Raw genomic sequence first — 26,238 nt, 5'->3', positions numbered from 1 at the left:
AGTACTTGAATGTTCTTTGGAGATAACTAAAAAGAAAAAGTTAGAGTTCAAAAGTATTCATTCGTTACCTAGTAATAATTGTAGTAATAATAATAATAGTATTCATTATGATGCTCTAGATAGTATTAGAAATTACATTTATTTTGGAAAAAATATTATAGAATTTTATACTAATCTTACTTCGTAGCGCCAATGCAGATTTCAGTTGTTTGATTCATATAATTTTATTGGGCCAATTTTACTTTCTTCTGCAGAGTGGGCTTCAACTTACCAAGTTTTGGCTAGTATATGGGAGGTAGTGAGTTAGTTAAAGAAATGGTTTTTAGGTGTAGTTGGTTATGCTTTTAATAGTTTCATTTTTAACTGCCCCACCATTGAAGTAGATTCTTCTGGTAGTTTAGTTTGATTTTTTATTTACTTTTACATTTTTGATTTGTTTATAAATTTTTGTATTCACTAACTATTACTGTTAAATAAAAATAAAAATAAAAGATTTTTTGAAGAAAGTGGATATGAAAAATGTAGAAAGATATGTTTATGAAAAATTATCTGAAATAAAGTACAAAAATAAGATGAAAGAGAAATATATAAAATATCAAGATTTTAACAAATTAAGTTGAAAAATGGGGAAGAGATTATGTGTGTAATATTTGTAAATGGTTAAAGACTTAAAGTATTACATAATATAGTTTTATGTAACAAAGGAAGAAGAGAAAGAAATAATAAAAGTTGTTTCGATAATAGGTGGGCAATGAAGAAATTTCAAATGTATACTGAATTGGAAGAATTATTAAAAAAAAGAATAATAATAATTAGTTTATTTGATGGATTTAATTAGTATTTGGTATAAAAATTTATAAAAAAAGAATTGTTAAAATTTTTAGAATAATTTAAGAAATAGTTTGAGAAATTTTAGGAAATTTATTAGTTTTTAAAGATTGAAAAAGTATAAATAAGATAGGTTTTGGATTTAGGTTTAGTTGAGGGAGTTAGCTACAAATATTTATTTTGTTTTGAATATTTTCTACTATTATTAACTCTTATATATTATATTTTTGAGGATATTTATTTATCGAACCTCGAGGAATTTGTAAAAATTAGAATTTTTACATAATTTCCAAGAAACGAGACATTTATTTAAATAAAATCACCTAATATTATTTTATGTTTGTTCAAGAGTATATCCTGTGATTTTTTAGAATTTTGTGATAATAAAGCGGGCCTATTAATGGAGATAATATTTTTAAAAAAATAACTTATAATTAAACATATTTTTATTAACTAAAAAAACAAATAAGAAATGATAAATATATACCTGATACTTGAAGTCGGGTTAATAACAATAGTTTCATTAACATAATAAAAATAATGAAAGTAATGTTAATTAATTTATTATTTCATATTTTTATTTATAATAAATACCTCATTAACGAAGCGGAATCATCTTTACAGCTAATAATATAAAAAAACAATGTAATTAATCTTACTTTATTAATTAAATAAACAATTTATGAAAATAATAATATAAATACCTGAAATGTGAAGCAGTAGTATCATCACTAGTACAATAATCAAAATAAATTTAAGTAATATTCAATTGAATTAATTATATTTTGTCAAAAAATTAAGGAAAGCATCATTAATTTAATTAAACTATTCATATTTTGCTAATTAATAATGAATACCTGCTAATAAATAAGGTAGGACTAATTGGAATATCATTTCTTCTAATTATATCAGAATAAAAATTAGTATAATTATTGTAGATAATTCGATAATCAAGTAGCAAATAAATACCTCATATATGGGTCAATTTCAGTTTCTATTCCTAAATAAAAATAAAAATAAAATTGTGTACCTGAAAATTATAATTATAATACAAATTGAATTATTTACCATATGTTCGATCTTTAATAATTTCTTCAAGTCCGTATAAAACACCTAAGCAGAAGAAAATAATAAAATAAATAAAAATTAAATGTGAATAAATCAAAAACAAAAAAACTTTTTTACCTCCTTTTACAACTGATGTAGTAGGATGAGGTGGAACTGAAATATTTGGAATCTTACAGAATTCTCTTCTGATTCTATATTGTAGATATTTAGATTCACTAAATCCCCCTACTAAAAATATAGCGGAACATTTTTTCTCGCTTTTATCCAATTGTTCCCCGATCAAACTTAATATTTTATTTATAACGGGATCAAACATATTTTTAATATCTGTGGAATTAATTTCGATTATCCACTCCGAATCATTTAATCTCTCTCTTTCCTCTCCTTTTACATAATTCATTATTGCTGGTAATGACTCTTCTAAATCAATGTCGTGTTGCATACCTTCATCATTTCTAAATGGTAATTTTACTTGACTACAAAATTCTTGTACAAAATATTGTAATTGACCGTAATGGTTTTTTCTTACTGATTCAATTGCAGATTTGCCTACTTTTTCTCCAACAAATTCAAGAAATGCTTCATCAATACGACTAGACCCGCAACAATCCCCTGTACATTCTGTTAGTTCGCTCAATCTTTCATCTTCTAAAAGTTCACATGTCGTTAAGTCTACGGTGCCACCACCACAGTCGACAATCATAAACGAATCTATATAATGATCAAATAAATTAGAACAAAAAAAAAATCATGATTTATTTCCATAAATTATAATTACTAACCTCCTGGAGTTAAATTTTGTACAACTAAATTTAAACAATGGATTGCCGCTGCTTTAGCTAATTAAGAAATTTTATTTAGTATAATATTACACATTTTAATCATCATAAAGAAACTCATACAAGACTGCATTAATAAAAAGATTCTACATACGTTCTGTTATAAATCTGATATTATTGCTCTCTTCATCTTTCAGCAGACCAGCATTAAAAACACATTCACGAAATGTTGCAATTGCTTCATCATCAAATTCAGCGGGAACCTTAGGAATAAATAAAAAATAAATTTATTTATGATTAATAATAAATAATAAACTTAGATTTCAATACTTACCGTAAGTATATATAACACGTTTCTTTCAGGATCCAAACTTTGCCAAGTTTTCTTCAAACAAGTTTTGACATCATCACCCAATTTTTTCATGAAATCTCTAATAACATTTTTATAATTTAATTTTCTCGGCAAAGTGGGTTTTTCGCTTCCTTTAATTGATTTTAATAAATGTAATTTAAATAATTCAATAGGGGCCGATGAAGATTTAGGTAATTTGGAAGAAGAAAAGAGACGAGCTTTTTTAAGCTTCGGTTTTTCGATTAATGCAGGGTATCCCCATAATTTAATATCACTGTAATTGTCATAATATTTTACAACAGTTGGAGTTTTAAAGCGAGATTCATATTCTTTCCAACTATCTTGAACTATGATTACATCAGGCTGTTCTTTGTGAGCGTATGCGTACCCCTAAAATTTATGTGAGGAATGTTGTAAATTAGAAATATTTCACAAAAATATAAAATATGCATAAAATTATAAGATTCTCTACGTTCTTACAGAGTAGGTTGTTCCAAAATCTTACAAAAATATAAATATATATGTGTGATGTTATTAATAGAATAATAGAATTATTATTAAATTACGGAATTTTTAATAGGAAAAAATCATACCGATAGCAACGACCACTCGAATTTCATCATTCGCTTCTGACATTATTTTTTATTTTAATTATTTTTGAATTTTTTTTTTCGCAATTTTTACTATTTATTTATTGTAACAATTCCGTTGTGAAACGTTATGTTGCATCATTGTTTCCTTTTTAGAAAAATCAAAAAAAAATTGTCACACAATGAATGAACATTTGAATCAATAACTATTAACTGTTTCAATAAAAAAGTAAAAATGACAAAACGAAACAAAGAAATGTGATTAATTAAAATAACCTTTTTTAAAAGGATTTTTTACTTAAAAAAATAATATATATATATATATTATTTTATATTTTACTAATTACAATAATAGAATTTTAAACATTTGTAATACACGTGATTGTGATGAGCGCAGCAAAATCAATTTATAGGAAAATTGGAAAATTAACCTGAGCTTAAATCTATTTTGGCTTTTTTTATTATGGATCATATTTCTTTATAATTTCATTATTTTTAATTCATATGAATATTTCTATAACAATAGGCCAATATCAATCTTAATTTATCCATTATCATATTATAGCACGAATTAAACCGAGTATCACAATATAATTACTGTATTTAAGAAGATATACTGTATGTTAATGATAATTAATTTATACATAGCCGGCCGGCATTAAATAATGATTAAAGAAAAAAATTAAAAAAATATGACCATAAATATAATCCCATTTTAATACCAATTTATTTTTCGTTTTCATTCTTCTTGTCTGTAATGTACATTCAAAAAAAATATTTCGTTAATATTAGATCAGGCGGACGTGCTGCATCAGCAAATAAAAATAGTATTGATTGATAACATTAAAATTCCAATAAGTAATAGGTATTTACGTTCGTTGATCTACTTTATTTCTTAGTCCGGACTTTCAGTGCTCATTTATTAGTTCAAATGTCGTAAAGTCTGTGTTATATCCGCAGTCGACAACCATAAACGATGCTATTATAAACAATCAGATAAAATTAAAATAAAAAGTAATAGCAATTTAACGTTCATTAATAATGAGGTACTAACCTGGGGTTAATTTATGCTCTTCTTTATATATTGATTGAATTAAAATAATAGGTCGCTACTTCTTCGACTAATTAAAAAATTTCACGCTATTTGAATTAGTTTTACATACGTTCTATCGTACTAATTCTGACATTACTGTGTTTATCCTTAATAAATCTGCATTAATTCACGAAATATTTATTGTTTTATCATCGAATTCCACAAGAAAAATATATTTTTGTATTAAGTCAACGACAAATTAGCACAACCAGAAGAGAACCTACTAGATTCAAGTTAGTGGGTCAAAGAGTGAGAAAATATACTCTTCATCATAAGTCTGGACATACAGTAATTCTTGCTAAAGAGAATTTGGAAATATTTAGTTTATTTCATAACAATATATGTATTCGGCCTTAATATTATTGTTGCTTCGCGGTTGATTGTAGATCGTCTAATCACATGATTTTCTACATGGGTACGTAAATAAATTGAAGACACTCACAGTTTTTCATCATAAGTTACAATAACATCAACCATAAATAAAATCTTAATTTTTGTACTGTTTCTAGAAATGGGAATGAAGATTTCATAATTCAATTCTATGGATAATAAGCCTTTAATCGATATTTTTATAATATTCAGCGGAATAGCCGAAATATCGTTTCTTTTAATAATTTACACATCTAATCTCTAATTAAATATATCAGAATATAATTTAATATAACTATGGTAAAACGGACAAATGTCAATGATTAAATAATAAAATAAATACTAATATATATGGGTATAAACTTATAAATTATGGATTTAAATCGTTAGATGAAGCGGTTCTATTTTTCAGATCAAACTTCAAAGCTATTTACAAGCATTTGGATTTAAAATGATAAATGCGCAAAATGTAAAGTTGAGTAAATTAAAAATTGAAGTATCGATTATTATTGAACAATAAAAAATATATCTATTTTAAGTTCATGGTCTGATTGGATATTGGGTGACAATTGTAATTCTCTAACTGCTTAATATAGAACATAATTACCTGAGGTGAAATTAAATATGTATTATAACCAACTGTACATCCACTAATACAATATCCAAAATATATGTACGTGGTCGAAATTCATGAATAATAAATAATACTCGGTCTTCTATTCGTATGTTGAGGAATTTGCAAAACGTTATCGCTTCTTAATAATTTAAACTTTCGATAATTTCCAGGATGATTTAAATAACCTTCACAATTTAATATTCTTGTAAAAAAATTTTTTCCTACAGTTATGAAAAGTTCTTTACGTAAATCGCAAGTTAAAAGTTGAATTCTATTAAATTTCAGTTTCGATAGTCATCCTTAATTTGGGGGAAGATAATTAAACATACTTATTCAAAATTCGGAAATTTTCGGTAACTTACCTTTGAAATTTTCAAAATAGAGGGGAGAAGTTAAATTATTAATAATTAATTTGGAACGGCCAAATCTTCCTCCCATTAGTTCCACAGTTGGAATGAATATAGTAGTCCATAATCTTCAGTCAGTAATTAACTTAAGTTATATTTTCGGATTTTGTAGCTTCAATAAATTCCGTAGCTATTTTACTTATCTTTACTTAATTCAATTATGTTTTACTAACTTATGTACAATTATTAATTAACTTTTTCCATCTTTAATAATTTCCTCTTGCGTTATCAACTCTTCGTTTGAATTGATCTCAATTGTCATTTTCTGTGTTTATCAATTTTTTTCGACCCAAAAAAATCTTCCGATTTAAATGCTCTAATATCTACGATTTTCCAATAAATTCGTTTCTTTACATATATTAAATAATTATTCCAAACATTAATTATAAATATTTCTTTTAATAAATATTTTCTCATCCTCAATTTTAATTGATCTTTATTTTTTAATAATAATTTATCATCACATGAAATTATTTACGAATCTTGATAAACTATCATCTTGATTTAATTTATTTAATTATCGTACGTTTATTATTAACAGATACGGGTATTTAATTGGAAATTTTAAGATAATGGCAAAAATATATATTTTTTATTGAATTTTGCGTACGTTGTGATTACTGGGTGATTATAATTACAGGACAAATTGTCCGGTTTTTTTGTCCAGTAAAAGTAATTTGTATGGGTAGCACAATTCTGAAAATAGTGATAATTTAAGATAAAAATAAAATTCTATTATACCCCGGAAAACTTAAATCCAACACCTCACTTTAAAATTAAAATTGGTATGTCGCATAAAACAATGGCCGCACAGCCAATAAAGCACGTGCTCAATTAAAATCATCTGACATTATATTAATAGCAAAGTTTACACAAAATGATTGCGACATGTGAGTACTGTAGGCGTCTTGGCGTATCTGCTGTGTAAATCTTTGTAATCATTGTAAAAACCAAAAAAAAATTTCAAATTAGGTTTGCAATACAAACAAAACCAAATTTCGGAAAATTCCGGAAAATCGCGGAATATCTTTATTAGGTAGGTAATTCGGATAGATTATCTACGAAAATATAAAAATTAAAACAATAATGATAAATTGTAAAGCATCTCGAACCGAACCGATCGAACCGACAGAACCGGACCAGTTCATCCACAACACTTAACTATTTTTGTAAATGAACAAAAACGCAAAAAATTTTTTTTTATAGCTTACTTTAATTGTAAATATGTCTATTAAACTTATATGTACTGTAAATGTTCAGTTTTTGAGTGTAAATGATAAATTAATATCTAGTATTATTTGATTATACAATATAAAGCAATAAATAATCAAATTCAGTTCAGTTAAAATGGTTAACTCGAAATCGAACCGAAATTCACTAAAAGTGTATATAACTGGGTTATATTAATTTTTGCACCTAGTTTCATTGATTCTGACTGGTGAACCGATCATTCCGATCAACATCTGATTTGTAATCATTTTGTAATCATCCGGACCTGTGACTTCTGCCGTCATTTCATATCGGATCCAATGGGAAATTAGTATAGTCTATACAACTGACCATGAGCCGGTCGGTTCAGATCTATAATAAGATCAATTGTTTTCATCTTCTATAAAAAAAGATATCAAATTTCTATTATAAAAATTGATCGTTTAAAATACACGTTCCTGATGTTTAAAATTATTATTTCACCGTATAATTAAAAATTGACATTTTAAATTATTTTCTTGGCATGGAACGAGATATGAGGTATAATATTCTTTTATTGCGTTATCGTGGTTTATTATTTAATAATCGCATTTATAAAATCATTTTTTAGCTATTCAAAATTTATTTTTTAAGAAATATAGATTTGTAATCATTATCATCATAACCGTTTCATGTGTAACTGCATGTTTCAGATTTTGATAATGATTTGCGGTTACATCCTCGTGGTTAGTTATTAAATATAAAAACCCTAGGCTCAATAACATAATTCAAAAATCAATTTATAAAAAAAAAATTTTTTTCTTCTTAATTATGACGTCATTTAATGATTGGATTGATAAGAAAATAAAAAATGGAGACATAGATTATATTGAATATAGAGAGTTCAATAATGTGAAAAAAGTTGGAAGAGGAGGATTTGGACTTGTAGAAAGCGCTGATTGGAAAAGTTGTGGAATTAAAATAGCATTAAAGTCTCTTCTAGATAATTCTTCGGTTGATGAAAATAGTATGAACGAGTTTGTTAAAGAGGTAATATTATTATATCATTATATTCATTAACTGATTAACATATTTAATAATTATTAAATAATTTACGTTTTAGCTAAAGAATTTGAAGAAAGTTAGCTTTCATCCAAACATAATTACTTTTTTTGGAATTTCAAAAGGTTCATATATTTCATGTAAATTTTTTATGAATTAGTCTTTCATTTACTAATTTTATTTTATATTAGAACCTTTATCAGAAAAGTATGCAATGGTATTAGATTTTGCTAATCAAGGAAATTTAAGAGAATATTTAGCAATTCATTTTAATGATCTTGAATGGAGTGATAAGATTCAGATGGCCTCGGATATTGTATGTGGATTGAAATGTTTACATTTCAAACACATAATTCATAGAGACTTGGTAATATGATGATTTGAGTTACTGGTTCATATATTTTCTATTAATTCAATTGATTTAAATTTATTTTTATTTTATTTTTTTCTAGCATGCGAAAAACATATTAGTTAATAATAATAGACTAATGATCGCTGACTTCGGAGCATCTAAGCAATTATCAGAAGCTAATTCAACAAATTCAACAAATTCAACAGCCGATGGAATAGGAATGATTGAATATATGGAACCACAACGCTTTGTGTTTATCAATCATAAAAAAACTAAAAAGTCCGATATTTATGGTTTAGGTGTTTTATTATGGGAAATTTCAAGCGGACGTTCTCCTTTTCATGGAATCCCTCGACCGTTATTATGTACTCATATTTATCATAATAATCTTAGAGAAACCCCAATTGAAGGTACACCTTTGAAATATCAACAACTTTACCAAAAATGTTGGGAGAATGATCCGAATTTAAGACCAGATATTGAAGAAGTGTATGATATTTTAATTAAATTAAAGAGTGATTATTTCCCTGATCTACCATCGATACTTTTAGAATCAGAATCTGATTCACAATCAAGTTTTAATGGAATCGATAGTAATCAATCAAAACTAATGATACCTAGATCTTCTGATAATACTATTGAAGCAGCAGGAAATGAAGGGTTTAGGAATTTGTTAATAGTTGGATATGCTAGTAGTGGTAAATCCACATTATCTAATGTATTATGTGCTACTGATGAATTTGAGGAAAGTGAATGTTCGGCAAGGAATATTAGAAATTTCCAGAAAAACATTTTTAAGTGGAACGGGACAACGTATCGTTTGATTGATATCGGATTTAGTTCAATTAAAAAAATTTTGTGTAACAAAACGGAAATATTACAATTAATACCGGAAGGGATAAGTCAAGTTTTACTTGTAGTTGACGGAAGATTCAAGGAAAAAGAAATAGAAGCGTTCGAGTTTTTTGAAAAAACAATTTTAGAAAGCGGGATTATTGGATATACTACCATTGTGAGAACTAAATTTTGTAACTTTAAAAATAAAAATAAATGCGAGGAAGATAAAAAACAAATGTGTGAAGAAAGCAAAACTATTGCTAAAATGGTTGAATCATGTAGTATCATACATGTTGACAACCCTCCGACGAATATCATCGTTAATGATAATGATGATCAAGAAAGAATTAATTATAATAGAAAAACGAGAGAAAGATCAAGAACACTACTATTAAGCCACTTGGAGTTTGTATGTCAAAATAAATACTATGAATATAATAACGTAATTAAATGTATGCATTTTTTTTATATTTATTGTTATTTATTTAAAATTAATAATTTAATTAAAAACTTTTCTTATTATTTATTAGATTCTCAATTAGTAATTGATCTAATCCCTTTTCTAGAGAAAAAAGGAAAAGAGATGAGTTAGTATATTCAATTTTATTAATTTTATATAATTAATATTAAAATGATGTTCTTATTTAATGATCTATTATAATAATTAGCAACTCCTATACCTGATGAACTGGAAGAAAAAAAAATTAGAAATTTGTTAGTGGTTGGTTATTCTGGAAGTGGTAAATCCACATTAACCAATGTACTAAATGATACTGGTCATCTAGAGGGAAACAAGCAAATTAGGAAAACTAAAAATTTCCAGAAACGAGTTTTTAAACGTAACGAAACGGAATATCGTATAGTTGATACCATTGGAATCGGAGACATTAATTTGACTAAAAAGCAAGTTATATGTGAAAAAATAGCAGAAGTGTTCTATTTGTTACCGGAAGGGATAAGTCAAGTTTTATTTGTGATAGACGGAAAATTTTCGGCAGAAAAAGCAAGTACGTTTAACTTGCTTAAAGATTTCATCTTTGAAAGTGGTATTGATAAATATATCACAATCGTGAGAACTAAGTTTAGTAACTTTAAAAATAAAGATGAATGCACAAAAGATAAAGAAAACTTATGTGATGAAAACGAATCAATTGCTAAATTATGTAAAAGTATCGTCTACGTAGATAATCCTCCGGTAGAAATTTCTGTTCGTGATGATGATGATAAAGAAACGATTAGAATTAATAAAAGAAGAAGAAATCAGTCAAGAGAAATACTACTAGATCACTTGGATAAAATATGCCGGAAAAAATACTACAAATTAAAAATGTGGGATAAATTACATGATAAGACTTCCGTAAGAAATATTGCCCAAGAAGTGGAACGCAACTTAAATTCCGAAATACCGTCGTTAGTATATTACTTTGAAGAAGCGGAAAGCTATTCAAAGCCGGCACAAGTAGATTTACCATCACCAAAGATAGGTTGGTATAATTATTAATTTCGATTAATATCAAAATGAATCTATAATTCTATACTAAAAATTAATTATATTTAGTTGAAGGGTTTTCATCTCGAGAAACAATTGAAACAATTGGAAAATTAATAATAGTTGGTCGCACTAATAGTGGTAAATCTACATTAGCCAAAGTACTTGAGAAAAAAGGAACGAAATATCTTGTGAATGATACTGGGGTCACTAAGCTAACTAAAAATATAGTAAAACTTTATGATGGGATGTGCCAATTTTTATTTGTTATTGATGGAAAGTTCACGGCAGAAGAAGTGAAAGCTATCTTTGACAGTGGTATTTATGAGAATATTACTATTGTGAGGACTAAATTTAGTAACTTTAAAAATGAAGATGAATGCAATAAAGACAAAGAGGATTTGTATAAGGAAATCAGATCTTTGCATAAGAAAAGTAAAATAGTTGCTAAAATATGTAGAAGTATTGTTTATGTGGATAATCCCCCGATAAATATTTCTGTCGTTGATGAAGATGATGAAAAAACAAATGAAATTAATAAGAAAAAAAGAAGTCAGTCAAGATCTATACTGCTAGGGCACTTGGATAAAATATTTCAGGAAAAATATTACGAATTAAAAGCGTGGTTACATAGTGAGGCTTCCACGGCAGGAAGTATTGGTAAAGAAGAACATATTTTAAAGTTAGAAATTCCGACATTAAATTTGAGCTACTTTGAAGAAGCGGAACGCAGTTTTAAAGAAAAAATCTCGTCAAGTAAGTAAATTTGTTAATTTTATATATTGATTATTACTAGAATTGTTTTATTTTAGTAATAACTTATTATTAATATCAATTAGATATAACTAAGAATTTAGGTCATAATAGCAATGTGTGCATAAAGAGATATTTGAAAGAATGGATTGAAGAAGAAGATATTAGTTACTTTAATTATAATGAATTTAGCAATATTGAAAAATTTGACAGCAGAAGAACTTATGAAACCTTAAAAAAAGCCAATTGGAAAAATAAAAAAATTCTCGTCGTATTAAAAAATTTGAGTAATTCACAGATTAGTGAAAATGACTTTAAAGAATTCATTGCAAAGGTATTAAGAATTTTTTGCTTTATTTTATTTTATTTATTTTTTTTTTTTAGCGAAATTACTAAATATTAAAAAAAAAATTTTTAATACAGTTAAAAACTTTTCATAAAAATTATCCGAACATCAATCGTTTTTTCGGATTAACGAGAGGTGCATGCTTTAAACTTATAATAGAATTTTTCTGCGTTTATAATATCTGATAATTACCCATTAATTATTTGTTTTTAAACATAATAGATTCAAATGGCAATTATTTTTCGGTATTGGAATATGCTAAGTATGCTAACGGAAAAAATTTAAGGGATTATTTAAAAAGCAAATTCGGTACATTACTGTGGTGTGATAAATTACAAATGGCGCTTGGTATTACCCAAGGATTAATGTGGTTACACTCCGAAGAAATAATTCATGGAAATTTGGTAAATAAAGTTTTTTTTAAATTTTTTAATTCTTAGTTCATCTAACGCCTTAACTAATTAATATTTAATCATAAAGCATGCGTGTAACATACTTGTTATTAATGGAATGATAACAATAACAGACTTAAATTTACTCAAACAAGCGGTAACAGTTACATCCGAAAATATAGCATATGTTGAGCGTCAGTATCTTCGCAATCCACATTACGAAAGAAATATAAAATCTGATGTATATAGCTTGGGCATTCTTTTGTGGGAACTGTCAAGTGGACGTCCACCCTTCCTCGATTATATCCAACAAGTATTTGGTTTCGCTAGAGTAGAGAATAAACTTCTTAATGGGGAGAGAGAGAAGCCAGTTGCAAATACTCCTTTTGAATATCAACAACTTTACCAAAATTGTTGGCAAGATGATCCAAACTTGAGGCCTGAAATTTATGAAATTTTAGCTCAATTGGAAAAACAATCTGATATTGATGAACAGCTTAACACTCAAGTAATAGACGGTAAAAGTTCTTCAACTCTTGATAATGATAGGCTTTTTGATAAAGTAATGTTTAATCGATTATCGTCCTTGGAAGTATTTAATACTAAGCCACAACAAATAATTAGACAATTTAAATTAAATCATGGTTTGGTTTTAAACGGGTACGAAATAATGCCAAGCATACAAGGAGTCGCTGTCGAAGATGGTGAATTAAAATTGAATTTATATAAGGGACAACCTTTAGTATACACGTGTATTAATTCTGAAGAGAATGATTTAAAAATAGATACGTGCATCAATTTTCCAATTGCTGAAATCATTTATAATGGTGATTTGTTAGAATCCTTTATAGAAAAAAATTTCGACAATGAAAAGAAATCACGTGAATTATATGGTGATTTCTTTGCAAGAAGAGTTTTAACCGGTGGACAATTATTTATCATAGATTTTAATTCAGCAACTCCAACGCAAATTGATACTTTAAAGTTTTATTTGTATTGTGTATATAATTTAGCTAAATATCCTACAGATTTTCAATTCAGCAGTTTGTTTACCTTAAATACTTTACCAAAACTAGTAACGTTGGATGGTAAAAAATTAAATACTCACGAAGAATTAACTAGTTGGATGAATAATTTATATCAAAAGAAAATGGTTAACATAATTTCTTATGATGAACTCGTTCCCATTTCTCGATCAGAACGCGATACATCATTGGAAGACGGAGACGAAATTTTTAAAGAAATACAACCTGGAGTCGCTAATTTTGAAGAAAAGTTAAGTTTAGAAGAGTGGGTTGGAGATGTTACGAATGATAATTTGATTAGTTGGACAAAAGATTTTAACCTTTTTCAGGGTTTTATAATTAATAAGAATAACGAAATGTTACTTAGCAAGAAAATTCCCGTTGACTTTATTGAAATTCCTAAAATCACACTAAGTAATAAATCTTACTTGAAAATTATCAAACCATCAACAGAATTAGAATTTACTTTAGTCTCCAATAATATTTTTTCAATTAAAAATTTAAGCACTTTACCATTTGTTAAAAATAATGATAATAATCATGATGGTTATAATCACGTTTTAGTCAAGTGCGAGAAATATGAAATCCTCTTAAATACGAAGAATATAAAACCTACGAAAGAATTTGAGCAAACTATAGAAGAAGCACTTGATAGTATGAAGCCATTGAAAGCTCTACAGGACGTATTTAACGAATATGGTCATTTATTCCCACGAAGAATTATATTAGGAAGATCTCTTAAAAATATTTTGCCAAATCTCTCACCATCTAATACATTTGATGTCGTTAATGATGATGATAAAATACTCGAATCAATTGTTAGTTTAAATATTTCATCTCTTTTAACACAGAAGGGAAGGATCATTGAAAAGAATAATTTACATAATTGGATCCGTAATACGAATAATCATTTGGAAATTATTGAATTCGATAATATTATTCCTCTTTATAAAATTCTCAAAACAGAACACCAGAAAAAAATAGATGATATATCAAAAAATAATTACAGAATTATAATGACGGGAATTATCGATTTAACTGACTTAAAGAATAATAATATTGAGAACTACAAACGTATAAATATTGGATTATCATTGGAAAGTGAAGATTATGAAGTATTTGGATTGATCATTACAGAAAATAATACAAAATCAGAAGAAATTTATGTTAATTTTGGATTATATGACTTCAATGGATTTTATGCGATAATAAAAAAATCCGAAGGAACAAGCGCCGATATAACAAAATGTTTTGTTTTATGGGTAATTATTGGAAATCCCTCAAAATTATCAGTTTTTAGTCCAAAGAATCGAGAAATTCAAGTCAATTATATTAAAGAAACTGTTACATTACAACTCGATAACTCAAACTATCACAAAAAGATTCCTTTCCAAGGATATAAAGGGCATTTGTTTTCCGTTCACGCATATTGCCCTCATAAACCTAATATTAATGTTCAAGTAATCAAACCAACTTGTAGTGATTCTATTTCAAACACGAGTATAGGTTCTAATAGTCAAAAAATTCATCGTGATTCTCGTGATTCTCGTGATTCTTTAATAGATACTGTTGAAGTAGAATTACGCATTTGCGTTATGTCTACGAATTACAAAAATTTAAAGATTGATCATACAAAAGGAAAAAAAGAAGTAGAATATCCTTTAGATACGAGCATAACAACTGAAGTTGTAAACGATTTCAGTCCTAAAGTAATTATTTAACGGAAACGATTTCTTTCCTTTAATAACAAACGATACAATACTTTGGAATAATAGGTTCAAGATTTGTAAGATATGGTTTTATCAATTTATATCCGCTGAAGCCGCAATTGACGTGAATAGATGATCAAAAATATGATATTCTCTTGAAAGTTTAGATTTCTTAGAAGTTAGAACGTAAAGAATTTGTTACTGAGTCATGTGATAGTATCAAAAAAAAAAATCAAAAAGGTTATTAAAGAATTTGATGGTTGTTCTGATGCTCTGAATCTGACGATATCTATCAACAGGTTAATAAGTTTTTCCACTTTTACTATATGATTTGAATCATTCATTGAAATCGGGAATTATATAAGTCATTTATCTTTCTCGAATTATGCTTTCAGAATTGATTATAATTCTGATGAAATTGAAAGAGTCTATATCATATTTTCACGTATTGGTTTTTAATTGGGATGGATACGGAACTTTAAGAGCCGAAGTTCACATCAAAATAGTATATTTGATTTCAATTACGCCGCGGCTTACATAGTTATGCTTTATAACAAGAACCACTACGTCTGGATATTTTCAATGTTATATGAATTATATTAGATAGTACAAGACAAATTATTAGTTGCTATTTATATTATTGATAGAACGATAGATTGATGTCATTTCAAGTTTAAATGTATATATTGTATGTAAAGTATAAAATTGTATTAAGACATTTATTGTAATTTTAATAAATTGTACGTATTTTTTAAAAATGATAATTTGCTATTTTTCTTCCTGTGTCTCTCGGATGTCGAACACTTGTATTGTAGCTATTGTGACTTTGTATGACAAAGAGCACTAAATGTTCTGTTTATCCGTCATCCGGATCTTGACAGATATCCGTTATCAGGTGAATTTCTTATGTATATATCGGATGATCGGACAGACGAGATATTCAAATAATAGAATTGTGTAGATAACTTCGGTTGGAATGAACCGCCCAGTAATTGTCCGGAGCGAAGCGAAGGACTATATATGTCTACGCACTATGATGATCTATGGAAATAACGTGTAAATTTTCAATCACGTGAGTTTCTCTGTCCAGGAATTCCAAGGCGTTATGCTGCTAATTAGTAGAATATCGCTAAATCTTTATTTATTATATCTCGCTCCGGACTTATAACGGTTCCCGTTTCCTAGTTTATTATTGTCCGGAGCGAAGCGAAGGACAAAATATATGTCTACGCACTATGAAAAAAAAATCGATCACGTGAATTTCTCTGTCCGCCACGTGATCGTCACCCAATGAAATCACAAATTTTAGTTTTTCGCTCCGGACTTACAACGGTTCCCGTTTCCTAGTTTTAAGATCATTAATTTATTATATATTTTTTTTTTTTTTAATAGTAACGCATTTTATTAATTATTTTCAAATTTTAGAAAATTTACATAATTAATTTAAAATACCTAGAGCTTAGCATAAAATACTAAACCGTATAACTAAGTTTATAACTATCTAAACTATCCTAAAACTAATCTAATTCTAAACTAAATATGCGAATTCCTAAACTAAAAAGAACAAAAAATTAATTTATTAGATAGATTTTCAATCGGTTATAAATATTCGCGATTATTAAACTTTCATTACGTTATTTTAAATTTGTTACACTTATTAAACCATTACACAAAAAGAATCCTCTTGATTATCAACCATATTTTTTTTTCTTTGTTCGTGTTACTTATTTAAAATTCATCTCACGTGCATTATTTCTACATGAATGAATGTTACCTTTAACACTATTTTACGAATCAAATGGAAATTATGTCTAACTTTTTAGCTGCATATCAAATTGCATAATATATGACTCTATCTTAATAAAACAGCCAGGACTCTCTAGAAGATTTTTTTGTGATCCGAAGGTTGTGCACAATTTTTTTTCTGTAATAGGACTTTATAAAAAAGAAATATTCCTTGGATCCAATTTTTTTAACATATATGTAGTTACTGTTGGACACTATGGTATATATTAAGTTCGATATTGAGTGCTTGGCTATCATCGTGCCACAACTGCCACATGTTATAATCTTTTACCAGAAATTGCTTCTTTCATATCGGTGGCCCTATAAAAAATTTTATCCGTTATTTCTGTAAAAACTCCGTAAAAATGAGCCTTCACGGATTCATTCACGGAAAATGAAAATAATTCGATAAATTCTGTGATATAAGGTTATTAATTCCGGCCTTTTACGGAAAAAAGATGAAATATAAAAAACGGATCGACTTTTTTTACAAGGTGGAGCGGAAGACACGAGAAAATTTTCGTAATTTGTGTCGAGTAAATATTTAAAATGTAAATATGTAACAATCGGACCTATTAAATTAATTTAAGCAATAATTGTAAATTCATATTTTTGTACGAAGTAGATATTCCTGGTTTAAGAATTTGTTAATATTAAAATAATTAATAATTACAGAAAAACCGGTTCGGTTTCATAATCGGTTTTTGTCATTCCGGTCCAGAACTCCAGATCCGAGTCAGTATATATCAAAATTTTATTAAAACCGATTTGGAATAATGTAACAAACCGAATAATGGAACGAAACGACTCAAGTCGCTCAACCCGAACTTTTTCCATCCCTAGTTATTACACCATCTTTGCAGTACAATTCTAAATTTCATCATGATTCCATCTAAAAATTTTTTTGATGCGCTATTTTGAGAATATATTTTAAAACGATAAATAATAACGCATAAATAACATCATTATTCTTCAGTTCTTTTAGATCCGGATCGTAACCAGTATCAACCAATTTTTCGCGTATTTCATTAGCGCGTGGTCATCATTATTTTATTTCAATGTACAGTCAACCCTCGATATAACGAAGTAGGCGTCTGGCCTTCGTCATGAGACAATTCGTTAATGCTATAACGAATCACTCGGTATAGCGGGAAAATTCGGTATAATGGGGTAAAATATAAGAAAATCGATACATTGAGGAAAAGAAAATTACGAAACATATAAGGCATCCATCTTTTGATAAAATATATTAAAGTAGTAAATTCGCTTATCTGAAAAAAAATTTCTTGAAAATCAACATTAAAAATTGCTCTTTATGTAAAAAAAGTCGGTTTTAAAAAAATTTGTTATAAAAAAAAGGGCCGGTATTTTTTTGTATATGCGAGATTATAAAAATTACTTCATTAAACGGTATAAAAATGGCCGATTGTAAAAAAATGCATGTCTAAACTGATATCAGATGTTATCGAGATGTATGCTGTGTTATCTGTGACGTCTGTCAATGAGCACTAATTCATGTGTATCTGATCTGCGTATTACATCGCAGCTGTGTATATAAATTTGCCCGAAAACCTAGGATTCATTCAAGACAACACTTTTTTAAATATGACGTCACTTAACGAATGGATTGACAAAAAAATAAATGATGGTGAGATAGATTATATTGGTTATAGCGAGTTCAGTAAAGTGAAAAAAATTGGAAATGGATCATTCGGGATTGTAGAAAGCGCTGATTGGAAAAGTTGTGCAATTAAAGCGGCATTAAAAACTCTTATAAATAATCCCTCAGTTGATGAAGATAATTTAAACGAGTTTGTTAAGGAGGTAATATTATTTTTAATAGTATATTTTAAGTTGATATATTCAAAAATTTTTATGATTTTAAAATAATTTTTTTTTTTTTTAAGTTAAAGAACTTAAAGAAAGTTAGTTTTCATCCGAACGTAACCGGATTTTTTGGAGTTACAAAAGGTTTATATATTAACGAATAAACTTTTATAAAATTAATTTTAATTTATTAATTTTATTCTTATTTTTTTTAGAACCTTCGTCAAATAAGTATGCAATGGTATTACAATATGCTAATCAAGGAAATTTAAGAGAATTTTTAAAAGATAATTTTAAATTTCTTCAATGGAATGATAAAATTCAGATGGCTTTGGATATTGTATGTGGATTGAAATGTTTACATTTCAAACAAATAATTCATAGAGATTTGGTAATATAATGATTCAAATTATTGTTGTCTTATCTTTTCTGTTGATTATATTCTGTTAATTATATTGATTTTAAATTTATCTTTTTTCTTTTCTATTTTTTTCTTAGCATGCAAAAAACATATTAGTTAATGATAATAGATTAATGATTGCAGACTTTGGAACATCTAAACAGTTATCAGAACCTATGACTAATTCAACAAATTCATTGGGTAATGGAATAGGAATGGTTGAATATAATGAACCACAACTTTTTAAAATTATTAATTACAAAAAAGATAAAAAATCCGATATTTATAGTTTAGGCGTTCTATTATGGGAAATTTCAAGTGGTCATCCTCCTTTTCTTGGATATTCACGACTTTTATTAGGTTCTCATATTAGTTATCAGAATCTTAGGGAAAAACCAATTGAAGGTACACCTTTGAAATATCAACAACTTTATGAAAAATGTTGGAATGGTGATCCAGATTCAAGACCTAATGTTGATGAAGTATATGATATTTTATTTAAATTAAAAACCGATGAATTTCCTGATTTACCATTAATAGTTTTACAACCACAATTTAATCAATCGGAAAATAATATTAATAGTAGAAAATCTGAATTAATAATACCTGGATTTCATAATAATTCTATTGAAACAGGTTAGTAATTTTATAAATTTAGACTTAAAAATAATAGATTTTACTAATAGTTTATTATTATTAATTACTCTACGACGATCAATTAAGATGAAGAAAGGAAAAAAGGAAAAATTAGAAATTTGTTAATAATCGGCTATGGTGGTAGTGGTAAATCCGCATTATCCAATGTACTATGCGATACTAATGACTTTGAAGAAAGTGAATATTCAGCCAGGGATTTTAAAAATTTTCAGGATAAAATTTTTGAATGGAATGGAACGACATATCGTGTGATTGATTTTGGAGTTGGTTCAATTGAAAAGAAAAAGAAAATATTGTACGATGAATTAATCCGTTTGACGCCAGAAGGGATAAGTCGAGTTTTATTTGTAGTTGACAGAAGATTCTCGGAAAAAGAAATAGAAGCGTTTGATTTATTTAAAAGAATAATTTTTGATAGCGGTATTGTTGAATATACTACAATTGTGAGAACAAAGTTTTGTAACTTTAAAAATATAAACAAGTGTAAAGAAGATACAACTCAAATGTGTAAGGAAAGTGAAACTATTGCTAAAATAGTTGAATCATGTGGTATCATATATGTAGACAATCCTCCGACAAATATCATTGTTAATGATGATGATGATCGAGAAAGAATTGATTATAATAAGAAAATAAGAAGAAAATCAAGAAAAATATTACTAGCCCATTTGGAGAATATATGTCAAAATAAATATTACGAATGTAATAATGTGCTTAAATGTATGTATGTTTTATATTTTATTATTATTTATTTAAAAATCAACAATTTACTTAAAAATTTTACTTTATTAGATTCTCGATTAATAATTGATCAAATCCTCCATCTAGAAGAGAAAAAAGAAAAAGAGATAAGTGAGTAAATTTAAATACATTGGTAAACATTCAAATGATTTTTATTAATAGTTTTTTATATTAATTAGACACGAATTTAACTTCTACACAGGACGTTACCAATAATCAACCGGAAGAAGTAAAAATGAGGAATTTATTAATGGTTGGTTACGCTGGTAGTGGTAAATCCACATTATCTAATGTACTAGGTGGTGCTGGTCATTCTGAAGGAAACAAGTACTCAATTAATAAGAAAAAAAATTACCGAATAAAAGATTTTGAATGGAAGGGAACGAAATATCAAGTAGTTGATACCACTGGAATTGGAGACATTAAGTTAACTAAAAAGAAAGTCATATATGAAAAAATAGCAGAGATAATTTATCAGATGCCGGAAGGGATAAACCAAGTTTTATGGGTTATTGACGGAAAATTTTCGGCGGAAGAAGCAAGTACGTTTAACTTGCTTAAAGATTTCATCTTTGAAAGTGGTATTGCTGAATATATCACAATAGTGAGAACTAAGTTCAGTAACTTTAAAAATAAGGATGAATGCAAAAATGATAAAGAAGATTTATGTAAGGAGAACGAATCAATTGCTAAATTATGTAAAAGTATCGTTTACGTAGACAATCCTCCGGTAGATATTTCTGTTCGTGATGATGACGATAAAGAAACGATTAGAATTAATAAAAGAAGAAGAAACCATTCAAGAGAGATACTACTAGATCACTTGGATAAAGTATGCTGGAAAAAATACTACAAATTAAAAATATGGGATAATTTACAAAATAAGATTGACATAGGAAATATTGCTGAAGAAGTGGAACGCAATTTGAAAATAGAATTTCCAGTATTGGAACGAAATTTAAAATCAGCACTAAATTTTAATTCCGTGGAGACTGGTTAGTAAATTTAATTATTTAATTATTTCAAATCAATATTAAGATGAATCTATACTAATAATAAATTATATTAAGTTAGACGTGATTTCAACTCGTACAAATTCATTTAAAAGTTTTAATCAACTAATTAAGTTAAAAGAAGGAGAGAAAGAAACAATTAAAAAATTAATAATAGTTGGTCGCACTAATAGTGGTAAATCTACATTAGCCAATGTACTGAAAAAAGAAACGAAATATTTTGTGGTTGATACTGGGGCCGCTAAGCTAAATAAAAATATAATAAGATTTTCGGAAGGGATAAGCCAATTTTTATTTGTTATTGACGGAAAATTCACGGCAGAAGAAGTGAAGGCTATTTTTGATAGCGGTATTTATGAAAATGTTACTATTGTGAGGACTAAATTTAGTAACTTTAAGAATAAAGATGAATGTAATAGAGACAAAGAGGACTTGTGTAGAGAAATCAGTGCTATGTATAAAAAAAGTGGGGCAGTTGCTAAACTATGCAGAAATATCGTTTATGTGGATAATCCTCCAACGAATATTTCTGTTGTTGACGATGATGATAAAAAGACAAATAAGATTAATAAGAAAAAAAGAGATCAGTCAAGATTTATACTGATAGAATACTTGGATAAAGTATTTCAGGAAAAATATTACGAATTAAAAGCGTGGTTACATAGTGGGGCTTCCAAGGCGGGAAGTATTGGTAAAGTAGATCACATTTTAAAGTTAGAAATTCCGACACTAAATTCGGATTACTTCGAAAAAGCGGAACGCAATTTTAACGAAAAAATCTCGTCAAGTAAGTAAATTTTATATATTGAGAATTGGTTTAATTTATTTATCACATATTATTAACGTTAATTAGATATGACTAATAATTTAGGTCATGATGATGTATGTAGGAAATTTTTGAAAGAATGGATTGACGAAAGGATTAGAGAAGAGGATATCGATTACTTTGATTACAGTGAATTTAAAAATGTAGAGAAAATTGACAAAAAAATTCACAAAATCTTGAAAAAAGCCAATTGGAAAAATGAAAAAATTACCATCGTATTAAAAAAATTGAATAATTCACAGATTAGTGAAAATGATTTTAAAGAATTTATAACAAAGGTATGAATAACATTTTTATTTATTTATTTATTTTAAAAGATTATTTAATACTAAAAAATGATTATTTATATAGTTAAAAGCATTTCGTAAAATTGATCATTCCAACATTAATGGTTTTTTCGGATTAACGAGAGGTTCGTAGTGATGAGCGTGTTGTAATTTATAAAAATAATAAAGTTTGCTGCGGTTTATCATGCATAATTATTTACTTATTAAATAATAGAATCAAATGGCAACTATTTGTCAGTATCGAAATTTGCAAACGAAGGAAATTTAAGGGATTATTTGAAAAATAAGTTTAGCACATTACAATGGGATACCAAACTACAAATGGCGCTTGATATCACTCGTGGATTAATGTGGTTACATTCGTACGATGTAATTCATGGAAATTTGGTAAATAAATATTTTTAGATTTTATTCTTGGTTTATTTGTTGTCTTAATTGATATTGATCATTATTTAATCATAAAGCATGCGCGTAACGTATTGGTTAATAATGGTATAGCGATGATGACGGACATAAGAGTACTCAAACAAGAGATAGAAGTTACATCTGAAAAAATAGTTTATGTTGAACCACAGTATCTTCGCAATCCAAGTTATGAGCTAGATATTAAATCGGATATCTATAGTTTAGGTATTCTTTTATGGGAATTGTCAAATGGACGTCCTCCCTTTTCTGACTATACTCAAAAGGTATTGGATTTAGCTCATATAAGGAATAAACTTTTAAATGGTGTGAGAGAGAAACCAGTTGCAAATACTCCTTCGAAATATCTACAACTTTACCAAAAGTGTTGGCAAGATGATCCAAATCTGAGGCCTGAAATTAATGAAATTTACGAAATTTTATCTCAATTGAAATTACAATCCAATATTAATGGAGAGTTTAACGCTCAAGTAACAGATCTAACATCTGGTCGACCATCATATCCACATACTGCGAAAATTACCTTGGAAATATTAAAGACTTCGCCACAACAAATAATTAGACAATTTAAGTTAAATCATGGTTTAGTTCTAAACGGGACCGATATAATGCCAAGCATAAAAGGAGTTGCTGTTGAAGATGGTGAACTAAAAGTAAATTTATATAAGGGACAACCTTTAGTATACACGTGTATTGATTCTGGAGATAATAATTTAAAAGTAGATACCTGCATTTATTTCCCAGTTGCTGAAATCATTTATAATGGGGATTTATTAAAATCTTTAATAGAAAATACAAACGATGAAAGGAAATTACGTGAATTGTATGGTGATTTCTTTGCAAGAAGAATTTTAACCGGTGGACAATTATTTATCGTAGATTTTAATTCAGCGACTCCAACACAAATTAACATTTTAAAGTTTTATTTGTACTGTGTATATAATTCAGCTAAATATCCTACAGAATTTCAATTCAACAGTTTATTTACCTTGAATATTTTACCAAAATTAGTAACGTTGGATGGTGAAAAGTTAAATACTCACGAAAAATTAACTAATTGGATGAATAATTTATATCAAAAGAAAATGGGTAATATAATTTCTTATGATGAACTCATTCCCATTTCTCGACCAGAACGAGATACATCATTGGTAAATGAAGACGAAACTTTAAAAGAAATACAAACTGGAGTCGCTAATTTTGAAGAAAAGTTAAGTTTAGAAAAGTGGGTTGGAGATGCGATGAATGATAGTTTGATTAGTTGGATCAAAGATTTTAACCTTTTTCATGGATTAATAATTAATAAAAATGACGAAATGGTAATTAACAAGAAAATTCCTGTTAAATTCTTTGAAATTCCTAAAATCACATCAAATAATAGATCTTATTTGAAAATTATCAAACCATCAACAAAATTAGAATCTACTTTAGTCTCCAATAATATTTTTTCAATTAAAAAGTTAAGCACTCTTCCATTTATTGAAGATAATGATAATAATAATGAGGGTTATGAGGGTTATAATCACGTTCTAGTCAAATGCGAGAAATATGAAATTCTCTTAAATACGGATAATATAAAACCTACGAAAGAATTTGAGAAAGCTATAGAAGAAGCACTTAATAGTATGAAGCCATTGAAAGCTCTACAGGACGTATTTAACGAATATGGTCATTTATTTCCACAAAGAATTATATTAGGAAGATCTCTTAAAAGTATTTTACCAAATCTCACACTACCTAATATTGATGATGTTAATGATGTTAATGAAATACATGAATTATCTAAAATATTAGATAAATTAAATATATCATCCCTTTTAACACAGAAAGGAAGGATTATTGGAAGAAGAGATTTACATAATTGGATTCGTAATACAAATAATTATTTGGAAATTATTGAATTTGATAATATCATTCCTCTTTATAAAATTCTTAAAACAGGACATCAAGAAAAAATAGATGACGTATTAAAAAATAATTACAGAATTATAATGACGGGAATTACCGATTTAACTGATTTGAAGAATAATAATATTGAGAACTACAAACGTATAAATATTGGATTATCATTGGAAAGCGAAGATTATGAAGTATTTGGATTGATCATAACAGAAAATAACACAAAATCAGAAGAAATTTATGTCAATTTTGGATTATATGACTTCGATGGATTTTATGCGATAATAAAAAAATCCAAAGAAACAAGCGTCGATATAACAAAATGTTTTGTTTTATGGATGATTGTTGGAAATCCCTCAAAATTATCAGTTTTTAGTCCAAAGAATCGAGGAATTCAAGTCAATTATATTAAAGAAACTGTTGCATTACAACTCGATAATTCAAACTATTACAAGAAGATTCCTTTCCAAGGATATAAAGGACATTTGTTTTCTGTTCATGCATATTGTTCTCATGAACCTAATATTAATGTTCAAATAATCAAACCAATTAGTAATGATTCTAATTCAAACAAGAGTATAGGTTCTAATAATCAAAAAAGTCATCGTGATTCTTTGACGGACGCTGTTGAAGTAGAATTACGTATTTGCGTCATATCTACGGATTACAAAAATTTAAAGATAGATCATAAAGAAGAAAAAACAGGAGTAATATACCCTTTAGATGTGAGCATATCGACTGAAGTTAACCCTGAAGTAATTATTTAATAGAAACAATTCCTTTCCATTAATAACAAACGATATAATACCTTGTATGAGTTAAATGATAGATTTAAAAAGATTTGTAAAGTATATTATAGAGTCCGCAACTTGTATAATTAGATAATTGTTTTTCCATTGAAAGTTTAAACGTTTGTTTTCATGTAATAGTAGTATTAACGGAAGATTATTAAAAATATTTTGAGGGGTTATCATAAAGGATATGTATTAAAGCCATGAATTATAAAAATTCTTTTCATTTGATGGGTCATACGATAGGGTAGAAGAGTTTTGAGAAATAAAAGTTTCAAATACAAGATGTCTCGCATAGTATCGATCGAGAATAAGAACTATCGTCACATTCTTT

The 26,238-nt window shown here is 27.3% G+C and overlaps 3 protein-coding genes across 3 annotated transcripts; 2 read left to right on the top strand and 1 right to left on the bottom strand.

Annotated features, from left to right (window-relative positions):
- Positions 1-1,137: 1,137 nt before the first annotated feature.
- On the bottom strand, positions 1,138-3,663 carry OCT59_019260 (uncharacterized protein; the record flags this gene model as incomplete). The annotated part of the gene is made up of 13 exons (XM_066135902.1): positions 1,138-1,222; positions 1,316-1,321; positions 1,423-1,452; positions 1,533-1,559; positions 1,686-1,727; positions 1,798-1,828; positions 1,897-1,941; positions 2,014-2,607; positions 2,679-2,735; positions 2,830-2,938; positions 3,010-3,417; positions 3,508-3,527; positions 3,621-3,663. The coding sequence occupies 13 exons, from the start codon at positions 3,661-3,663 to the stop codon at positions 1,138-1,140; spliced, it is 1,497 nt and encodes a 498-aa protein (XP_066005148.1).
- Positions 3,664-8,121: 4,458 nt separating this feature from the next.
- OCT59_019259 (uncharacterized protein) lies at positions 8,122-15,267 on the top strand (the record flags this gene model as incomplete). Its single annotated transcript, XM_066135901.1, has 11 exons — positions 8,122-8,340; positions 8,414-8,477; positions 8,556-8,719; positions 8,805-9,993; positions 10,072-10,128; positions 10,210-11,025; positions 11,100-11,786; positions 11,870-12,117; positions 12,207-12,264; positions 12,352-12,533; positions 12,610-15,267. 11 exons carry the CDS (start codon positions 8,122-8,124, stop codon positions 15,265-15,267), a joined length of 6,342 nt encoding a protein of 2,113 aa, XP_066005147.1.
- Positions 15,268-18,645: 3,378 nt separating this feature from the next.
- Positions 18,646-25,880, top strand: OCT59_019258 (uncharacterized protein; the record flags this gene model as incomplete). The annotated part of the gene is made up of 13 exons (XM_066135900.1): positions 18,646-18,864; positions 18,948-19,011; positions 19,083-19,258; positions 19,366-19,903; positions 19,991-20,644; positions 20,717-20,776; positions 20,845-21,660; positions 21,740-22,465; positions 22,550-22,782; positions 22,856-22,916; positions 23,006-23,178; positions 23,256-23,480; positions 23,580-25,880. 13 exons carry the CDS (start codon positions 18,646-18,648, stop codon positions 25,878-25,880), a joined length of 6,246 nt encoding a protein of 2,081 aa, XP_066005146.1.
- Positions 25,881-26,238: the final 358 nt, after the last annotated feature.

Source organism: Rhizophagus irregularis, chromosome 28, assembly GCF_026210795.1.
Source record: "Rhizophagus irregularis chromosome 28, complete sequence".
Taxonomy (NCBI): Eukaryota; Fungi; Glomeromycota; class Glomeromycetes; order Glomerales; family Glomeraceae; genus Rhizophagus; species Rhizophagus irregularis.
The sequence above is the reverse complement of the archived record's forward strand: the minus strand, read 5'-3'. Positions and strand labels throughout refer to the sequence as shown.